The sequence below is a fragment of the Typopeltis vanoorti genome, chromosome 4, assembly GCF_054136105.1.
Source record: "Typopeltis vanoorti isolate ZY-2024b chromosome 4, IOZ_Tvanoo_1.0, whole genome shotgun sequence".
Taxonomy (NCBI): Eukaryota; Metazoa; Arthropoda; class Arachnida; order Uropygi; family Thelyphonidae; genus Typopeltis; species Typopeltis vanoorti.
Window position 1 is genome coordinate 92,334,075 of NC_143552.1, and position 15,921 is coordinate 92,349,995.

Consider the following 15,921-nt stretch of genomic DNA (forward strand, 5'->3'; position numbering starts at 1 on the left):
TTTAAAGGTAAAGGTAAGACAGGATGGATGTTAAATCTGGAGCACAAGCTCTTAGTACAGCTGGAGGGATACCATCTGGCTGACTTATTAGTGTTAAGGCTATTAAGTATTTTTCTGATATCCTCCTGATGAAAGATCAGAGAAGGCATACCGAATGTGGTTTGTGGAATGGTTGGGGAGATTTGCCTTGGTCATCTAAACAAGAGTTGCAGAAGAATACTGATCTGATGTATCTCCTCCAACTTATCTATCTTATCTTTTGCCATTTCTTATGTTATCTTTTGCTATCTGTCATATCTTTTATCTTATCTTTAAATGTTGCTATTATTCCACCAGGATGAAGAAGAGGTAGAAACATTAATAGGACACCCCAAACAGCTTTCCACAAATTTTGATAAAGATCCTAAAGTAACTACAGCTGATACTAAGTTTGTTCACATCCTTTTACTAATAAAAAACGATCCAATTGAAGCCAAATTGAACCTTATGGACATAATTCCTATATATTCTCACTCCCAAATTTTGTTAAATTCCATCCTACCATAGCAAAGTTATTGCAATAAATCTGCTATGATAAGACGTTGAATTTATATTGCTGTGTCCCTGCAAATTATCCTATTTAGCAAAAATTGAATGGCTACAAATTTTCAAAAGGATTCCAAATACTATATTTTAATAAAATCCACCCAGTCAGAAAGTCTCATAACTGTATATGTGAAGGATGAACAAAAAAAGAAATGTAATGGCACTTAATGCATTTTGCAGAACATGCTTAAAATGGAGATTAGAAAGATATTTAGTACTCAATAACTTAAGGAATGGCAATGATAATACTTACCATTTGTAAGTATTATCATTGCCATTCCCAGAATAGCACTTCTGCATTCCATTTATTGCCTTTAAATTCATGGAAAATGTGCTTTTATTTTATAAATGTTTTATTAACAAACGTTTTTTTTTTTTTTTTTCAGAAATGTCCCTTTCATTAAATAGGAAGTTCTTGTATTTTCCTTTTATTTTTCCCTCTATAAATCACAGGTCTGGGGGGGGGGGTGAGAAGTTCAGCAATATTTACTGGATCTTTTAATTTAGTTTTGTGATTCAATTATTTATTTTTTAAAATCTAATTATATTTTCATTTTCATTTTATTTTTTCAGTAGCAGACAACATGCAGAGCCAGAATTAAAAAACCCAAGAGCTAGGCATTTAATGGAAAAATGGCGCAATGTTTGGCTACTGGCAATGGAACGACAGCGAAGGCTTCGAGATAAATATAAGTACTTAATGGAAGTATGTATATAATTATCATTACTTATTGTTGCAGTTTGCCAGTATTCATCTTTAGCATTTTTATGTATAGATATTTTATATTTTTGAATGCTAGTTTTTTAAATGATGAGCAATTATTCTTGTTCTTGTTCATTGTTCTTGTTTACCCAAGTGAAAACAAACAAAGTTTGTGCATAAAGTCATCATCATTTATTCATGTATGAATAGAAAAATATATACAGAAATATTCATGTAACAAAAACTCGTGGAGTTGAAGTCGAGGGATGAAAGTGAGCTAAGTTGATCCATTTTGTACCAAGTGGTAAATATCAGATTGTTCATGAACCTCATCTTCAAAAAGAAGTTTGCTTATATATTGCCAAAATTGTTTTTGGTCTTCCTCTTCCTGTGTGTCCATTAGTTGGCCTGTAGAGAGCAAGAACACTAAACGTAGGTGAAGGTAGATGTCTAACTTGGTGTCCCAACCATCTCAAATCTTTTGACTTTTTTGAATTGTTTATATTAGGGGGCTTTGCTGGCTTTCTTCAAAGATGACAGTATTGAGAATGCAATCTTGCTATGCATATCCTTCTATACTACAACATCTGCTAAACCCTCTTACGTTGGTAAAGCAACTGTAAAGAAAGTTTCAGTCAGAACATTGACAAGGATGTCAATTCCACCTTCTCACAACTACAACATTCCTGAAAGATGCGATTTTCTTGCTGTCACCTTTGAGCGGATGAAAGAGAGAGAGATTATAATGTATTCACTCCTGAAGATATGCCAATAAGTGTCCCAGTATGAGAGTGGTCTGAAAAGTTCTCGGCTTAAACCATAGATGGCAACACTATCGGCATGATTTTTTTTTTCTAAGTTGGTACATCTGTCATAAGCATCCATGTGAAATTGCAAATCATTCTATCAAGAAGTTTTTTTTATACAGCTATCTAAAGCAAACGATAAAATTGAGTATCGTGCAGTTATAAAATTCTTTGTAAAAGAAGGTTTAATGCCAAAAGAAATTCATTCCAAGTTCATAAAAGTTTATGGGCACACTTTTCTCCTTCATTTACAACAATTAAGAAATAAGAAATGTGACCGTTCCAGCCTCGAAGATGATCCAGTGAAGGATGTCCAAAAAGTGTAACAACTGCAGAAATCATTGATCAAATGCATGATATGGTATTGGATGACCCGCGAGTCAAAGTTCGAGAAATTGCTGAGACTATAGGCATTTCAAAAGAACATGTAGGATATATTTTGCATGAAGAATTGCAATTGAAAAAAGCTTTGCTCAAGATGGGTGCTGCACTTGCTCACATCTCATCAAAAACGCATTCGCATGAAAATCTCTGAACAGTGCTTGGAGCATTTTAGCAAGAATAAAACTGATTTTGTGCATCAATTTATTACTATGGATGTGATTTGGATTCACTGTTACACACCAGAAACCAAACAGAATCCAAACTTTGTACCCATTGTTTATTACTTATCTTGAAAAGGGTAAAATAACCAGGGAATATTATTCCGATCTTTTAACCAGACTAGACAAAAAAATTCGTGAGAAAAGACCTGGTTTGCAGAGAAAAAAAAAATCATCTTTCATCAGGACAATTCACCACAAAAGTGTTTTAGCAATGGAAAATTAAGAGATCTGTACTATGAATTATTGGAACATCCACCCTATTCCCCAGATTTGCCTCCATCTGACTTCTATCTCTTCCCAAAACTAAAACTCCTCCTCGCTGGTCAGCGTTTTTCTTTGAATCAAGAGGTGATTGCAGCTGTAGAGGAGTATTTCGCAGATCTTACTGATGACCACTACAGGGATGGGATAATGGCACTGGAGCATCTCTGAAATAAATGCATTAGTCTTATTGAAGATTACGTTGAAAAATAAAAATAATTTTGAAATTATAAACTCATTTTTTTCATTGTTAGGCCAAGCACATTTCAGACCACCCTCGTACATGAAAATCCTCTTATTAAAATAATATTGGAACATGCCAAAAACATACCTCCTGACTCATTATTAGATGGCCCATCAACAGGTAGCATAGATATACTGCTTCAATCCCTCAGGATGATTAATCAATGAAATGAATGCCCTAGAGAGAGAGTGAAAGTTGATGATGTCTTGGATATTTTTCCAGGAGAAGAAAAAGAAATGATGGATATTAGCCATCCATATTTCTCAAAAAAGAAAAAAATCCAAGTCTAATGAAAACAAAACCATCATGGACATAACACTCATCATAAGATGCCAGGTAATACCAAAATGAAATTATTATTATTATTATTCAGGCCTCCATGGAGTCAAAAGACTCATCGTGGGAGGTCCTTCTTAAGAAACACAAAGTCTATCAAGACTCATCGAGGGGAGGTCCCTCCCCCCTAAGAAACACAAAGTCTATCATACCACTCCTTGAACTCATTGACCGTTCTCGCTCTCACCACTCCATCAGGCAATACATTCCATGGTTCTTCCATGCAAAGAAACCACTCCTCACCCTCTTGTTCAAGTTTTCTTTCATAACTTCCAGGGATGGCCTCTTTTCATCACTCCTTCTTGCTGCTCAACCAAGCGAAAGAACACCCCAGTGTCAACCATGCAACCATCTCTCAACAGTTTAAAAGTCTCAATCATATCACCTCTCCTTCTTCTATCCACCAAACTCTGCAGTCCACATTCCCTCAGCCAATCCTCATAACTATCATTGTACAGTCCTGAAACCAACTTTGTTATCTGCCTTTGTACCCTTTCCACAGTTAATTTATCCCTTTCAAATCCTGGGGACCAAATCTGAGAACGATAGTCCAAGTGTGGTCTGATCAGGGTCTTATACAACGGAATGATAGCTGTTTTATCTCTGCAGGTCAGTGTCCTTCTCATTATTGCAGCAATCCTCTGTGTTACCTTCACCACCTTTGCAATATGTCAACTAAATTTCAGGTTTCTATCAATCCCAGATCTCTTGTCTCAACTACTTCCTCCAGTATAACTCCTCCCATAGAGTATGCAGTGTTCCATCGATGTTTCCCAAACCTCAAGACCTTACATTTTGCTGCATTAAACCGAAACCCCCATTCATTTTCCCATCTATCTAGCTTATTCAAATCCTCTTGCAGTGCTGCCACATCTGCGCTATTACTAATAATCCTTCCCAGCTTCGCATCATCTGCAAACAACTGAACATCCCCTTGCAATCCACTGACAATGTCATTTATATAAAGGTTAAACAATATAGGTCCCAGCACTGAGCCCTGTGGGATCCCACTTGTAACCCTCTGCTTCCTTGAAACTGCTCCACCATACACAACTCTCTGATACCTATCGGACAGCCAATCCTGAATCCAATTGACCAATCTGACATCCAGACCCATGTGCTGCAACTTAAATATCAACTTATCATGTGGCACCCTGTCAAATGCCTTTGCTAAGTCTAAGAAAATGGCAGTATATGCCTTTCCCTCATCTAATGCTCTTGTAACTTTATCATAAAAGGCTAGCATATTGCTAAAACAAGAGCACCCCTTCACAAATCCATGTTGACTCTCACAGATAACATTACCCTCATCTGCCCAATGCTGTATACGGTCCTTCACTACTTTCTCCAAGATCTTACTAACAACTGATGACACACAAACTGGTCTGTAATTAGACACTTCCAGTCTGCTACTGCCCTTATGCAATGGCACTATCTTACCTTCCTTCCATTCCATGGGCACCTTTCCAGTAGCCAGACTTTCATTGAAAAGCCAGGTCAAAGGCACTGTCCATTCCCTAGCACATTCTCTCAAAACTCATGGTGAAATACCATCCAGTCCCACAGCTTTACTGACATCCAGAGTACTCAGTATTTGAAACTCACTCTCCTCCTGTACCTCTAAACCTTGAACCTGCCCTATCCCTCTAGCATTAAAACTGATTCCTCCAGGATGAAATACTCCAATAAAGTGGTCATTGAACAATTCTACTATGTCCTTTGCATCAGTCACTCTATTACCATTTTTATCCCACAATATCATTCTTCCAGTCATTTCTCCTCCTACTGGCCACATATCTAAAAAATTCCCTAGGATTTTCTTTGGATCTTAGGGCTAATCATAATGGAAACATTACTCATATAGAACCATCAATGATTCTGACAAAACGTAGATGACATCAAGGTTCTCTTACAGAAGTATAAACTAATATGATTCTGTTTGCTGGAAAGATACCTGAAACTGAGTGATGATCCTGCTCTCTGTACTGTTACCATTATTCATATGGACAGGACAGGGGATGGACCTGCCTACAAAGTAGTAGCCATCCTTGTGGATAACAATATTAATTTCCAGCAAATCTCAATTAACACCAGCATATAAGTAGTTGCTATAAGACTCTTGGTCTAAAATACAGTATTATGCATCTACCTGCCTATAAAGTAGTAGCCATTCTTGTGGACAACTATACTCCTTTCCTTTCCAACAAATCTCAATTAACACCAGCATAGAAGCAGTTGCTATAAGACCATTGGTCTGAAATATAATAACAATATGATGCATCTCCCTCCTGCCATAGTTTTTACTTAAAATGACCTTGATAATGTCTTATCACAGTCACCATCCTACTTACATTTAATGGGCGATGTATATGGACATAACACTCTGAGGGGTAGTAGCCATTCAAACATCAGAGGAAGTTTTTGAGCATATGCTTGACAACAACAACACACTCTCTCTCTCTCTCTCTCTCTTAATGTTTGCTGCCATCGACTTAACTATGTATTTTATTGTACGAGTATTTTAGTAATAAGGTGTAACTCCTTTTTGGCTACTTGTATATGGAAATATGACTTCTGCATTACTTCAACCTTGATATCACCTCTGGGTCTGGTTCCCATTGATGAGACTTCAATAAAGGTTAAAACCAGTCTGGGTATCGACCCTTCCCATAATGCATAGCATCATGCATGGCCGTAAGGAAAAGTGATTTGCCTCTTTATTCAAGTTGCCCTGTCCTGAAAATACTTCAGGTATAAACTTTGTTTGCGTACACTTGGTTAAAGGATTAAACCAAGAATATAATTTCTTGGCATCTTTCATTTATAGTATAACCAAGTGGAAAAACTTCCAACAACTTTCTTCAACAGTAAGCAATACATTATATGTGGATGGCTTTACTATCTTCTGTTGCTTGTGTAATATGAAGGTCATACAAAGACAACTGCAGCAAACCACAGATATGGTCTTCATTCTTACTCAGAACTCTGACTAGTACAATCATTAATCTCAATTGCATCAGAAGCAAAGACCTGGGGAATGATATTTGACAGTGAACTCACTTTCCTCCTTCACATATGTTAGTTATGAAACAAGTGTCATGAAGCAATGAACACTCTACACACTATCTTCTGCCTGCTGGGATGCTGACAGATGTTCTTTGCTTCATTTGTATAGGGTATTTATAAGATCAGGTCCCAAGTCTGTGCTTCTGCAGGGGAGAGTACACTGTGATGGCCAGACCATCAATTCACGAGAATTGTAACTGTAGCATTTCGCATATCACCTATTTCTCTGTATACGTTGTGGCAAACAAACTACCTTTTTTGCTTCAGTGCCAACAGCTGTCTCTGCTATATGTAGCTAAAATAAAATCCCTGCCAGAGCACCCATATCCGGCTTTTGGCACAATGGGAGAATCTGTACAACACTCAACAGACTGCCATAAAACCTTTTGATTTGCAGATAAAAGCTCAATACAAAATTAATAATGGAAAAAACTCACGTACAAAGATTATTTAATAGTATAATTTTCACCTGTGTGTCACAGGCATCTTCAGTACATTAAGCTCAAATTAAACAATAACTGACAATTCCAAAAAGCGTACCAGATTCCGTGCTCTTGTGGATTATCTTATTTCGGACAAACGGGAAGATCTGCCTCTATTCGGCTAGAAGAACACCAATCTTATATTGAATACTTTAAACCTGAAAAGTCTGGACTTGCAGAACATGCCATCTTCACTAGACACAGAGTTCATTGGAGAGAGAGATAAAAGTTCTTCACAAAAGTCAGTTTCTCATGGAACGCCTTTATAAAGAGACATGTGAAACTCTACTTCATTCTCCTAACTTAAACAGATCTGACGGCTTACTTCTATCCCCTTTATGGGAAATAGTACTTTACAAATCAGCTCATCTTTCCTAACTTTTTATTGTATTGATTTTTTTTTTTTTTTTTTTTTTTTTTTTTTTTTTTTTTTTTTTTTTTAAGGAAAGTTATTGACCTTTTTAGTCATCTTACACCAGCTATTTAGGTGGCGCTTTTTGGAATTGTCAGTTATTGTTTAATTTGAGCTTAATGTACTGAAGATGTCTGTGACACACAGGCGAAAATTATACTATTAAATAATCTTTGTACATGAGTTTTTTCCGTTATTAATTTTGTATCGATATGTCTACTCACGGTATGCCTCTTTTAAAAGATAAAAGCTCACTTCCACCATGCTGAAAGAAAAGCTGGATACTGGCATTCATACATGTCAGTATGCAGCTTTTATTTTAGCAGGCTACCAAAAATTCCCCCTCCCCTGCTGTCATCTGCCAGGAACTCTTTGAATTTCATACAACTGAATACTTTGATTTCATGTCTGTCTACACACAATACTCAAAATTTGTAGGATGTAGTTGAATCTTCTTCCATCTTTCCAAACAGCATTCATATCTTCACAAATCCCACTAGAATACAACAGCTTCAAAGCAGAGCTGTATGTGATAGAACCTACACTAAAATACATCAGATTCCGCCACTACCAAAGGTGCATAATATATTCAGACTCACAAATTTATCTTCAGGCAATAAGAAGTCTAGTGCTATAAGCAACATCTGTAGCTCTCTCTCAAATTCAAGACCTTCAAATTTCAGTTATGGAAGCTTCATTTTGATGTATGCTTCTGTTGGATTCCACTCCACATTAGGCACAATGGGAGAATCAAAAAATACATCAGATTCCGCCACTACCAAAGGTGCATAATATATTCAGACTCACAAAGTTATCTTCAGGCAATAAGAAGTCTAGTGCTACAAGCAATATCTGTAGCTCTTTCAAATTTCAGTTATGGAAGCTACATTTTGATGTATGCATCTGTTGGATTCCACTCCACATTAGGTTTAAGGAAAACAAAGTTGAAGATATTGCAGCAAGGTCAGTTCATTTCCCAAGCTAAGTTCCTGTACCATACACAGATTATTAGACAGAAACTCAGAGGAAGTTTTTGAGCATATGCTTGACAACAACAATCTCTCCCTCTTAAACATGTTCGCTGCCATCGACTTAACTATGTATTTTATATGAGTATTTAAGTAATAAGGTGTAACACCTTTTTGGCTACTTGTATATGGAAATATGACTTCTGCATTACTTCAACCTTGATATCACCTCTGGGTCTGGTTCCCATTGATGAGACTCCAATAAAGGTTGAAACCAGTCTGGGTTTTAGTGGCAGCTATCTTGGAACAGGGAGAGGTAATGAGCTCTATTAGTTAAGCCTGAAATTAAATTATGGCTGCATAGCCTTTGCAGCATTCGAACAGAGGAAGTTCATGCTTGGTTCTCAAAGTCATGGTCATCTCACCATGAGGGGTAATGACATGCTTGCATGTAAGTTTTGTGACTTTGGACTATCCATCACTTATATTTTAATGGGCTGTCTCATTTTGCAGTCATAATTTTAGCTACTTTTATAATCTATCTGAGCCATATACACTTAGGCAGATTTTATCTGACTCATCAATTGTCAACCTGGTTTTTAAATTTTTTACAGAGTGCTAATCTTTACTATCTTAAAGTATATACCTTTTTTTTAGTTTAAGTTATTGTAAATATGTTTTTAAATGGATTTATGTACATTTTATGAATTGTAATTTTTTTTTATACTTTTTATGTCTGTTTTATATGCAACTTTTATATTTGTTTTTCTATGTTGATTTATGTTGTCTTACTTATAGTTCTAAGAAATGTTTCATTTATGATTTAAGTTATTATTTTAACTTTTATATTTAGTTTTTATGCCTATATAAACCCCTTAATTATTACACATGTTTATGGCACCATAGCTGTCCTTTCACCAATAAACCCCAAAATAAACAGTGTTTCCCTGTGTTTCCACAAGCCAGATGGAATTTGGAGGTTGAGCAATATCTTGCTGAGAGATGCATACGAAGGTTCAGGTTATTTCTGATTTTATTTATTCTTTGATATTAACTTCTCTTCTGAAACATAGAGGAGTGATGTGGGAAAGAACAGGCAACAATGAGAGAGGAGTAGATCTTAATATGTTTCTCGACTTCGGCTCCAAACTGGTGAACGATATTTTGCCACTGGAAGAAGAGAGCCAGGACTCATGTTCTTAGTCTAGGTATCAACCCCAAGTTATGCATGTGAGCTTGTTTGTTATGTTTTTCCTAGAAGATATCTTTAACTTTGTTTTTTTCAAAATGTTTTTATTATTATTTTGTGACACCTGCAAGGAGTCCAAAGACTCATCAGGGGAGGGCACCTACTTTACAACTCTTCATCTCTGTCATCTATGCCAATGCCATCTACTGCTCATCACCACCACTAGTATTTTTTGTCTGTAAATTGCATGCGTCCTAAAGGCCGATTTGTTTGTATGCGGGATGAAAAACCGTTTTTGATATGTTAGACTACAGTTAAGTGTGACTGTAGTCTAACATACCAAAAAGACACCAAGGTAACAAGGATTACTTTCATGGATTAAAGTCCTGTTGCAGAAGTTTATTTTTGTAGTGTACTATGAGCCTCATGTATTCAGGTGTAAAGCTGAAACAGCTGTTTTGCTTATGTTACGAGATAGTTCCAAGCTTCCAAAATCATCTTGCAGTGAGCTGAGATTTTACTCAATGTTTCCCAAGGCTTTGGAAGGTACTATCTTGGGTAGTGATGTTATGTCATCAGCATAGATAAAACTTTCAGCTAACTGTAGGAGGAATGTTGCTTATGTACGAGTTGAATAGAGCTAGAGTGAGGATGTTTATCCTTGCAGCAATCCATCCTGCAGGATAAATGTTCTGTTTTTGTGAATTCAGATGAATCTTTATTTTCCTATTGGAGAGCATTTGTTCTATTAGCGTTTTTGAGCAGTTGATTATTTTGACTATTTTATACAGTAAACCTTTCTTTGATACAGTGTCATAAGCTGATGTTAGGTCTATGAAGACAGTACCTGTTTTTAAACCCTTTTGGTATCCAACTTCTATGTGGGTTGTGAGAACTAGGACCTAATCACGGCAACTTCTGCCAGGTCTAAACTCAGCCTGTTGCTTGCTGCATAAGATGGCTTCTATTTTTGGAGAAATCCTTGGTAGGACAACCCTTTCAAAAATTTTGCAAGGAGTTCAGAACAATACTCAAGGACAGTAATTATTAAGGTCATCAGTTGACTTATTAGGTTTTGGCAAGGCTGTTATCTTTGATTCATGCAAAGTTTTGGGAGTCATTCATCATTTATTATTGAGGAGAAGAAAGTATATAGCCAGGACTTTGCTCTTAGGCCTAGTTGAATAAGAAAGTCTGGAAGGATGCCATCAACACCAGGAGTTTACCTGTTTTAGTTAGCTTGAGGATTGCATCAATTTCATTTAGAGTTACAGGATTAGAGTTGCTGTAGATGTGGGATATGATAAGAAAACTTTTTTGTAAAAGATGATGTATCTCTGGTATCTGATGTATCTTTGGGAATTTTGAGTTTAGCAATGCCAAAAGGCAGGTGGAATTTTGCAAAAATCTTAACAAAGATTTTGCAAAATTCTTAGGGTTTACTTTTCCTTTAGTTTTGTTTGGAGTGCTGGTGCTTCCCAGTTTACAGATTTACAGAGCAGTGACCCAAGCCTTGCAACTTGATCTGGTAAAATTAAGGTTGTTCATTTCTTCATGCCAGCAAGCAAGCCTTCTTCCATCAACCAAGTACCTTAAGAGGGCAGAAGCAGTGTTTGGATGGTTCTTGTTCATACTCTGCAGAAGAATAGTACTTTCATTTGACCAGTATGGTGTGTAGATTTTTCTGAATCCTTTCAGAATGTGTTTCTTGCCAGATGCTATGAGAAGTTTAGTGTATCAACATAAAGTGGAATTAGCCTGATGTTTTTTCCAATGAATTCAGTAAATTTTAGCCAGTTTGCTTTCCTGAAATTCCATTGGGGGTATTGAGAAGCTGGTTAATACTGGAGATTATAAGTCCTACATTAAATAGGCAAGGTCTGTGCTAGTTGTGGGGAAAAGGAGGCAGTACTTGATAGGTGGTTAGAAGAGTTCTATATCAGTGGTGGTAAAAGAGAGGTCAGGGCTCTGATCCCCATCTTCCAGATTTGAAGGTTCCGGGTTATGGAGGATACAATAATGACAACAACAAAGGCCTGCAAGTGACAGACTAGATGTTAAACAGACTGTACCTCCTCTATAATGTACTGTGCAAGCTGAAATCTCCAAAGAGGATGCCAGGATGGGCTGAATGAGGAAGTGTAGGACTTGGCCATTCAAGTAATGAAGGCTTATATACATTGTAGATCGAGAAGATGTGTAGCCAGATACCAACGAAAAAGTCACTTTGTGAATGGACCAGAAATTCTTTCCAGATTTGCTTTTGCATAGATTGCTAGGTCATTTCATTGGGTTTATCAGTGAGAAGAATGTATCCAGGAATGGCTACCACAAGATAGCCAGGAATGAAAAAATTAAAAGCTCTCTAATACACTGATGGGCCTATGTTCCAGGAAATTGATGAAGTTAAAGATAAGATGTATTCATGGATAGCAAGTTGAAGTTTGGAGAACACAAAGTAGCTCACAGGATTACTTGATTATTAAAGAACACACTGACAAGGAGAGATAAGGAAGTTTCATTCCTCTTTATAAATAAAGCTTTGAGATGGCCATATTTGGATTACTGTGCACAGGTCTGAGTGCACAGTAATCACGATATTGGTTTCTTGGGTCACCTGGGTTTCTTGTGGCTGAAAAATTGGTGGAGAGGATTTCGAAGTGAGTAGCCAAGGTGGGTGAATGCTCTGTGAAATTCTCCCCATAAAAGGATAGACTGGACATTTGTGGATTGCAAAAGTCAGATGATAGGCACAAAAGAAGAAATATGATAGAAACATAAGTTACTGAAAGGGTATTGTAGGACAGATGCTTCTGTGTCTGCATCATAATGAAAACTAGGTGACCAAATCTGAGTACAGTTCAAGTGTGGTCTGCCAGTGCTTTATACAATTACACAACCACTGCCTTATCAGTACATGTCAGTGTACTTCTTTTCATAGCAGCAATATGACATGTAGTCTTTGCAACACTTGCAATATGCACTGTAAACTTCAGTCTGCTGTCAACCATCACTCCCAGATTTGAAATCTCATCCACTTCCTGCAGTACAGTGCCATTAATATAGTACACAGCCTTATATTTCTGCACTCCAAAATGCAATCCCTTGCACTTAAGGAATTAACATCAGCAGTGCTACTTATTATTATTATGATTCGTAGTAGAGGTTCGGTGTAGTGGTTGAGACAGTTGTAGGTGTCCTCCCGCGACAAGTCTTCGGACTCCTTGGAGGTGTCAGGAATAATAATATTAATATTATTATTATGGGTATCTCCATGGAGTCAGTAGACTCATTGCAGGAGACCCAAACTAACAAAACAATATCTGTCATATCTCTTCTTGAATTCATTTACAGACGAAGAGCTCACAACTAAGTCAGGCAATGAATTCCACTCATTCACCACCCTCCAGGCAAAAAACCTTATTCTCACACCCTTGTTAACCACACTCTTCTTTAATTTCCAGGGATGACCTCTTGTTCTTCCATCACTATCACACAGCTGAAACATTTTCCCCTGCATCAATCCTATAAAATACTTTCAGTAATTTAAATGTTTCTATCATATCCCCTCTTCTCCGCCTATCAACCAACCTCTGCAATCCACAAGCTCTCAATCTATCAATGTAGGGAGCATTTTTTACATCACTCACCAACTTAGTCACTCTTCTTTGAACCCTCTCCACAGCCTCCTCATCTCCAAGGAATCCAGGTGACCAGTGAGCACAGTAATCCAAATGTGGAAGTATCAACACTTTATAAAGGGGAATAATAACCTCTTTATCTCTGGATGCCAGTGTGTTCCTTAATAACCAAGTAATCCTATATGCAATCTTGGACACCTTTAGCAATGTGTCCCCTTGAACTTCATCTCCCTATCTACCAACACCCCTAAGTCCCTAGCCTCATCAATCTCTTGGAGTACTGTTCCATCAATGTAGTACACAGCTGGTAATCTTTTAATCTCAAAATGCATAACTTTATACTTTTCCACATTGAACTGACATCCATTACCTTTTGTTCATTCTACCAGCTTATTTAAAGCATCCCGCAATAAAAAATCAACATCAGCTTGATTTTTTATTGCGCTACCCAACTTTGCATAAGGAGCAAACAACTGAATATCTCCCTGCAAGCCATTTCCTATGTCATTTATATACAAATTAAACAACAATGGCCCAAGCACAGAGCCCTGAAGCACACCACTGGTCACCTGTCTCATCCTGAACTTGGCTCCTCCATACACCACCTTCTGGTATCTCTCCCTCAGCCATTCTCCTATCCATATCACCAATTTAGTATCTGCTCCAATTTGCATAACAGTGTTCCATGGGGTATCCTGTCAAAAACCTTAGCAAAATCCAGAAGTACCACTCTGTAGCCAGCTCCTTTGTCCAACTCAGATGTCATTCTATTATGAAAAGTTAATAGGTTGCTAAGGCAGGAGGATCTACCTTTAACAAAACCATGTTGGCCTCTATAGAGTATCATATCCTGATCCACCCATTCTTGAATTTTGTTTTTAAGCAACTTTTCCAATACTTTTACCACTACTTCTAAGATGGTGATTGGTCTGTAATTAACTACCACAGTTTTAGAGCCACCCTTATGCAAAGGAACCACTTTGCCTAACTTCCACTCCCTAGGGACCATACCAGAATTCAAACTTAAGTTAAATATCCAAGTAAGAGGGGTTGACAATTCCTTTGCACATTCATGCAACACCCGAGCTGATATTCCATCTAAACTTACAGCAATGTTTGCATTTAAATTTTGCAATATATTAAATACCTCTAATTTCTTAACTTCAGTTCTCACATTAATTATTGCTACAGGTACAGAGATATCCTCACTTGGGCGATAGACTTTTGAAAAGCGATCACTTAGAAACTCGACTATTACATCTGATTTTGTCACCTCAATACCATCAGCACCCACTAAAGTTATCCTTCCAAAGTCATTCTTCCTTTTACTTGCCACATAGCGGAAGAACTTTTTGGGATTACCCTTGATCTCATTGGCTAAGGTCTTCTCATAGTCTGATTTATCTTTTCTTACTATGCTGGTAACCTTCCTAGCTTTAGCCTTGTACTGCTCATGGGTGTACTGATCGCATTTCTCCTTGTACATTCTCCATAACATTTTCTTTTTTTTGCAGATCAAGCTTGATACTACTGCTCATCGATCTAACACCAACCTTGTTTGTCTTCCTGACCATGGGGACACAATCTGATATTGCTTTCCTCAGATACCCGCTGATTTTATCCCATGCACTAATAACATCTTTCCCCTGCAATGTGTTCTGCCATGGGATGGTTGCAAGCTCACTCTGAAGCTTGTTATAATTGTCTAACCTGTAGTTCTGTATATACCCCTTCTTAACAGAAAAATCCACACATTTTGCAACCTCCCAAGTCAATACCACATGATCGCTTTTCACCAATCGGAGGTAACAAGGACACCTTACTTATGCATATATCCTCTGAACCAATAACCAGGTCCAACACTCTCGCACCACGTGTCCCTTCAGTTATGTGCTGTTTCAAGTAATTATCTCGTAGAATATGTATGAACTCCATTTCCTTTTTGCTACGTGATATTTTCTCCTTCCAATTGATATCACCATAATTAAAATCCCCCATAATAATCACTAAACCTGCACCCATTGCACTAATTTGTTGATGACTGAATTCAATATCTCCCCTTGTACCCCCTGGCCTATAGCAGCATTAAACTGTATATTTGGTTGCGTTGGTCACTATTTCATACCAGATCGCCTCAAATGAACTCTCATTCACATATCTATCATCTTGATATATTACTTTCTTTGGCTGCAACACATCAGCTATCACCAACAGTACTCCTCCCCCCCCCTGTTCAATCTTCTCTATCCTCCCTGAAAATACTGTACCCATCACATTCTCTTATTTCGAATGCTTCTTGCATTGGTATACAAAAATTGCAGATTCCCTCTAGTTCTTGTACCGGCTTTAGAACTGATATACAAGTTACTAATTTCAGTAGTCCCATGCTGATTTTTATCCCCTCTCTTCTGCCATTTATTCTGCGAATAAGGATCAATAAATATACAATCACTGCTAAAGTTTCTCTCTCTTACACTCAACCTTTTCAATATTAGTTTCCCTGCCAAATTACTTCAACTTGTTCAGGAAACAGTAACTTCTTCAATCGCTTATGTCCTTCCATGTTCAGATGCAGCCCATCTCTAGCATACAACTGTCTTTTTCCTTCAAACACACTCCAGAC

At 37.4% G+C, this 15,921-nt stretch overlaps 1 protein-coding gene across 1 annotated transcript in view; it reads left to right on the forward strand.

The window, feature by feature from the left end:
- The window catches only part of LOC150107495 (uncharacterized), a 1,121,546-nt gene that overhangs the window by 976,861 nt on the left and 128,764 nt on the right, over nt 1-15,921 (forward strand). The window contains exon 79 of the mRNA XM_090392112.1: nt 1,159-1,291. Coding sequence (XP_090248238.1) covers nt 1,159-1,291 — 133 coding nt within the window. The remainder of the gene's footprint in view (nt 1-1,158; nt 1,292-15,921) is intronic.